Source organism: Colletotrichum siamense (assembly GCF_013390195.1).
Source record: "Colletotrichum siamense strain Cg363 chromosome Unknown KSG_Cg363_contig06, whole genome shotgun sequence".
In the NCBI taxonomy this organism is placed as follows: domain Eukaryota; kingdom Fungi; phylum Ascomycota; class Sordariomycetes; order Glomerellales; family Glomerellaceae; genus Colletotrichum; species Colletotrichum siamense.
Genome location: NW_023501019.1, coordinates 2,498,552 through 2,504,439, shown reverse-complemented (window position 1 = coordinate 2,504,439; position 5,888 = coordinate 2,498,552). Strand labels below are relative to the sequence as shown.

Genomic DNA, 5,888 nt, shown 5'->3' with positions numbered 1-5,888 from the left:
GCAATTGAAGACTTTTGTGAAGTAACTCAAGCAAGAGGCGACGCTGAAATGCAAGGTGGAATGAAAAGAATTATGTTGTGTCAATTCGGAGGCTCCGTGTCGATACAGCCAGCCACAATCATGGGGAAGCGCGGGTTGGCTTAAGAGCGACTCAGATCTTCGCTAAAACGTCGTGGTAAGCGGAGAGTTCTGGTTGGCTTCTTTCCCCTCTAGCATTCCGCCCAAATGTCATTGTGAAGCTCCCCTTTTCTCCCCGTCTTCCGTTTCTCCCTTGGCGAGGAGAACTTGCCACTCGACAAAACTCTTCACAGATCATATCAGCATGACCGTTGACCCAAATATCGTGGCTATCTTTGGAGAGGCGCCGGCGGGACTCGACCTAGATGAGCAAATCGTCACCTCTTACAACGTTGCGGTATGCATCGTTCTGGGCCTTGCGGCCGCATCAGTCGCCCTTCGCTTTTACGTGCGCTGCGTTAAGGGGTCGAAACTTTGGTACGATGATTGGGCAATCTTTCTTAGCGTTGTAAGTTGGACTTTGCAAATTGTGCCTGTTCTGAGAAATCCGGTGGAAGATATTGACCGCTTTTCCTCGTTATTTTAGTTCTTATGCGCAGCGACGACGTTTATGACCATCTTGGGTGAGTAGGCCAGATAACTCTGTTTCGTTCATGAGATCACACGACACAAGAACCATCTGACTTTCAAAGCCGGGAGCTATGGCGCCGGAGAACACGTCTGGTCGAGCAACATCTCGCGTTTCGTGACATTATTGAAGGTATGCTGGGGCAGGTTTTCTTTGTCATTCATTCATCATTCAGGTCACTGACATTGATCCCTGATCAGATCGTGTATGCCGAGCCCTACGTGTACGCAACCGCCGTCACCTCGACAAAAGTCAGCATCCTTCTTCTCTACCGTCGGATTTTTTATTCCAAGACTGGGCTAGGTCAAATATACTCGATAATGTTCTGGACCGCGACCTTCCTTACCAGTACATATCCATTCATTCTTTGGATTACAATGGCCTGTGCCTGTCGTCCGGTATCATTCTACTGGACTCAATATCTGGGGGAGAAGGGAAACTGCATCAATGTCAGCTTGTTCTTCCTTCTTCTAGGCATCGTCAACATGTTCAATGACATCGTCATATTGCTGGTACCCGTGCCTCGTATCTGGGGACTGCATATGAACAAGCGGACTAAGACTTCCATTATTGGTATCATGCTTCTGGGCGGCTTGTATGTTCTCCTCACTTCCAGCCCTTAATGATATGTATGCTGACAAGCGACTACAGTGTTTGCGTTGCAAGCGTCGTGCGTATTTACTATCTCAACGGCTTGTTCCAGAACATCGACGTCACCTGGTGGATGGGTCCCTCCTTTGCCTGGTCCAGCCTTGAGCCTTCCGTCGCCATCATCTCCGCTTGCTTACCAACATTCGCCCCGTTGTTTCGCATGGGTAGGAACAAGTCCTCAAAGAGTCCGTCCTATCCGTACGCAGGTGAACGTAGCGGTGGTATCTCAGGTAACGGGGGGCAACGTAGCCGCAGCGCTCACGGCAGTCAACTTGCAAGAGCAAATGTGGGGGGCTTTGGTCTGAGCCGAAGCCAGGCGGGTCATACAAGACTTGAGGATGATGAGGTCGAGCTGACTTGCAAGGTGACTTCTGGGGATACGGTATCAAGTCATGGTGCTGAGAGCAAGGGTAGCTCTGACTATGAGCGAGGGATTGTCGTCAGGACTCAGGTATCTGTAGTTTCACAGAAACAAGAAGGCAAGCATCATGAGAAATAGAACATTTGTCGGAGTTGAAACCATGAACCTGATGAAAGACATATTGCGAGTAACATGAAACTCAAAAGTTGAGTTTCGAAGCCATGCGGTATGATCTTGACTTGCCTTGATTGGGTAAAATGACTTGGAGCTTAACTTTCTCGCCGTGATATAGTGATTCTAGAAGCCATGAGTTCTTGTAAGCACACCAGACAAGAGGGTTCACTCATCACTTGTGTGCCTGCGGAAAGAAGCGCGGCTTCCAAAAGTCATACTTACGACGCTCCAAGGCTACGCGCCTACCAATAGGTTTGCGACACAACATGAAGGCTCACAGAGACCAACTAGAGTTAGGGGTCAAAAGATGGATTAACTGAAATCTGCCTACTCTATGCGATGTGTTACCTGCGCTCTATATATAGCCAAGCTGCTCCCTTTTTGTTCGAATCCCCTTGCTAGCTTCTTCCAGAAGAGTCCTGACGGCGGTTCGGAGAATTCGCTCTTATGAGCTGCTGTTATCTTCCTCTCTGGTCTTGAGACTGATTTTGTAGGAATTTCAAATAGCTCTCGATTGCAAAATGTGCAACCAAGAACACAATTTTGGAGGTCTCAACCGATGTGTCATCATGTACAGAGTCGCGGTGTCCATTTGGGGGCCGAAGTAATGCGACGCCGCCACCCCTGCTTGCAGTTGGTGGGAAACTTGGCATCTGTAACATCAGATCGACCAGGGGAATGACGTCGCACTCAATATTGAACATGGGAGTCGGCCTCCAGACTACGACATTCGATCGATGTACAGTAAACTCAAGGAATCAAGTTGCTTCAGAAGGGAGACTTGTTCACCGTGGTTTGGCGAGTTCTATCCAAGCTGCGATGTGTGTAAATGCTAGGATGTAATCTCGTGTGGAATGGTGGATATAGATCAATTGAAGCTGATTCACCTGGAGCGTTATGTTGCCTTGCTTGCCTGAATTTCGTCTCGTGAGCTATGCTTGCCGTCCCGTTTGAACAGGCCAAACAGACCAGGTGCCATAGTACCAGCTCTGAGCACAACATGAGTGCCAAGTTGACATTTAAATAATTTGCCTTGACCTCTGCTTCGAGTTGATGCTGATGAGGATCCACTCTTTTCAACAAGCAAGTCCGAAGACCTTACTCTCAAGAAAGGTTGTACCTCCCAAAGCAACCTCCTTCATGCGGACTAGCGTCAGAACATACTCCTTTCAACTTCAAAGTCCTTTTTCTCATCGGAAGCATTTCACATCCTTCAGCGACGTCGGAGACGCATGAACGGAAGCCGCGGGGGCGAAATTTAAGGAAGGTCACATCCTTAAGGCTGTGCTTAGTGGGTCATTCGAGGTTGGTAACCTGTCATCGGAAGGTCTTGAAAATTTGTCAGTCGCTAAAGTCTGGAACTCGGCCTTGGCAACCATAAACACTCTTATGTCCACTGCTATTGCCAGCATGTCATTCTTAAGTCAGCCCGGTCAAGCTCGATGGGCTTTTTGGGCCGTTCAAGTTGACCGCTCCGGCGCCACGCGTGCCTGCATATGGCCACGCAGGAGAAGGTTGCCGAGCAGCGGCCTGCAACAGACTGGGTAGAGCAAGATTTGACGACATGGCTCAGCTCGTTGGGAGTTCGATTACCCGGTCTGCTTGAATTCTGATTGATCACGGGCTCCGTCTTGCGCCGCATTTCTCCACGTAGCCATACTGATTCGGCGACGGTCCGAATATGAGGCATTTTTACGCGAGGCATTCGGGCAGTCAGCCAAGACAATACACGACCAAGAAACGACAAAGTTTTCCCGCGATCGTCCGCGTCCAGTTGCCTGATTCACTGGGCTCTCGTGTAGGGCCTCCACACTGGAGTATGCTTATATTATCAGATCCACAGAACAGGTGCCATCGTTGCCTTTCCTAGTTAGTACCCTCCGGTTCTGCGGAGTGTTTTCCAGTACCGAGACAAGGTACTTGAATAAGATTATCAATCTCATCTTATCAATCGTTCACATATTTAAGGTGTAAGCCAACATCATGACGTTGATTTTTTCCTCAAGCTCTTGGTTGAGTGTCTTGCCATTCCTTTCTTTGCATCGTCATCCGGCATCATGAAGTTCATTACTCTGAGCTCCGCGCTTCTGGCGCTGGGCGAGACGGCCGCCGCTCGCATGTACGCCCGCGACAATGCCACGACCACCCGCAACACCACCTACGACTACATTGTCGCTGGAGGTGGAACCGCTGGTATTGTCGCAGCTGAGAAGCTCGCCAACTCCGGCCGCAGCGTTCTCCTGCTTGAGCGTGGTGGACGTTCCTTCTACATGACCGGCAACAACAAGACGATGCCATGGAACAGCACCGTCACCATGTACGATGTTCCCGGCATGGCCGACCACACCGGTGCCTCCCCCGATCTGCAGTACTGCAGAGATCTTGCCATTGCGGCGGGATGCCTCCTCGGTGGCTCGACCATGCTCAACGCGCTCATGTTCGTCAGGCCCCGCGCCGCGGACTTCGCGTCTTGGCCCGAGGAGTGGCACTGGGAGAACGGCATCGCCGATGCGGCCGCCGAGTTCTACGAGCGCCTTCCCGGTACCACCTTGGCTTCGGAGGACGGCAAGCGCTACGATGACGGCGCTTTCGAGATCATGTCTCGCTTCTTGGATGCCAACGGCTGGAGCGAGCAGGATGCCCTGAACGATGTTGAGGCTAAGGAGTTGATGTACTCTCACCCTCCCTGGTCGGTAAGTAACGACATTATTCCCAAAGTCCCAGCCCAATCTAACACTATTTAGATCGCCCACGGCCTCCGTGACAGCCCCGTTCGCGCTATCCTCCCTGACGCCGAGGCCCTCTCCAACTTCCACCTCGAGCTTAACACCAAGGTCCTCCGTGCCATCCGTGAGGGTGGCCTGGTTACCGGCATTGAGGTCGAGCACGACAGCGGTGCCCGCGAGATTATCAACCTGGCCAAGGGCGGATCCCTGGTCCTGGCCGCCGGCTCCCACTCCACTCCCCGTGTCCTCTTCAACTCCGGCATCGGCCCTGCCGCCCAGATCGAGATTGTTGCTTCCGGCAACACCAACATCCAGCTTCCTCCTAAGGAGCAGTGGATTGAGCTTCCCGTCGGCGAGAACCTCAAGGACCATGCCATCGCTACCGTCACCTTCACCACCAAGGACAAGCTTGTTGCCCTCCCCAGCACTGCTTGGACCAGCCCCGACCAGACCTCCATCGACCTCTTCGCCCAAGGCAGCGGTCTCATGGCTCAGTCTGGCCAGCGCCTGAACTTCTGGACTTCCGTCAACACCACTGATGGCGCTACCCGTCACATCCAGGGTACCGTTCGTGCTGATGCCAACAACACCATTGGTGTCAAGGTCTATCTCACCCACGGTACCACTTCCGTCGGCACCGTCGAGATCACGCCTGAGGGAGCTACCAACATGACCCAGAAGCCTCTCCTGCACACCGAGGGTGATGTTGAGGCTCTGACTACCATAGTTGACACTCTCCTCCAGTACGCCCGCAAGCCTGACAGCATCCTGAGTGTTCCTGAGAACGCCACTGCCGAGGCTCTTGTTGCTGCGGCTGGTAGCGGTAGCCACTACCTTGGCACCACCCAGATGGGCTCTTCTAACGACGGCAAGAGCGTTGTCGACCCTGACACCAAGGTTTGGGGTACTGAGAACTTGTTCGTCGTTGATGGAAGCATGCACCCCGAGGTTCCTACCGGTAACACTCAGGCTCCCATCATGGTCGCCGCTGCATATGCTGCTAAGAGAATTCTGGCCCTAAAGGCCTAGTCCGATGCTTTGAGGGGGGCAACAGGGGAGACAAAGGCATCCAGACAATTATAGAACCAAACTCATTTATTTGATGCATATCAACTTGACGTACACACATTCGACTTACTCCATTTCATCGGAACCGTGGCCAGTACTCGTGACATGTAATGCAGAAGACGACCATCGAGTGATTCTGGTTCAAAGCATTATCCACACGATGGACAACTCGGTGTGGTATTACAGGACATTCCTGAGTCGCCACATTGACACTATCAAGTTAAAGACTTTCAATCCTTCATGTTGTAGGCTGGGAGATAAT

The 5,888-nt window shown here is 51.9% G+C and overlaps 2 protein-coding genes across 2 annotated transcripts; both read left to right on the top strand.

The window, feature by feature from the left end:
- Nucleotides 1-322: 322 nt before the first annotated feature.
- Nucleotides 323-1,665, top strand: CGCS363_v009650 (Satratoxin biosynthesis SC1 cluster protein 4; the record flags this gene model as incomplete). Its single annotated transcript, XM_036641499.1, has 6 exons — nucleotides 323-526; nucleotides 605-641; nucleotides 711-778; nucleotides 847-1,241; nucleotides 1,298-1,495; nucleotides 1,662-1,665. The coding sequence occupies 6 exons, from the start codon at nucleotides 323-325 to the stop codon at nucleotides 1,663-1,665; spliced, it is 906 nt and encodes a 301-aa protein (XP_036493265.1).
- Nucleotides 1,666-3,889: 2,224 nt separating this feature from the next.
- CDH-1-0 (Cellobiose dehydrogenase) lies at nucleotides 3,890-5,587 on the top strand (the record flags this gene model as incomplete). Its single annotated transcript, XM_036641498.1, has 2 exons — nucleotides 3,890-4,525; nucleotides 4,577-5,587. 2 exons carry the CDS (start codon nucleotides 3,890-3,892, stop codon nucleotides 5,585-5,587), a joined length of 1,647 nt encoding a protein of 548 aa, XP_036493889.1.
- Nucleotides 5,588-5,888: the final 301 nt, after the last annotated feature.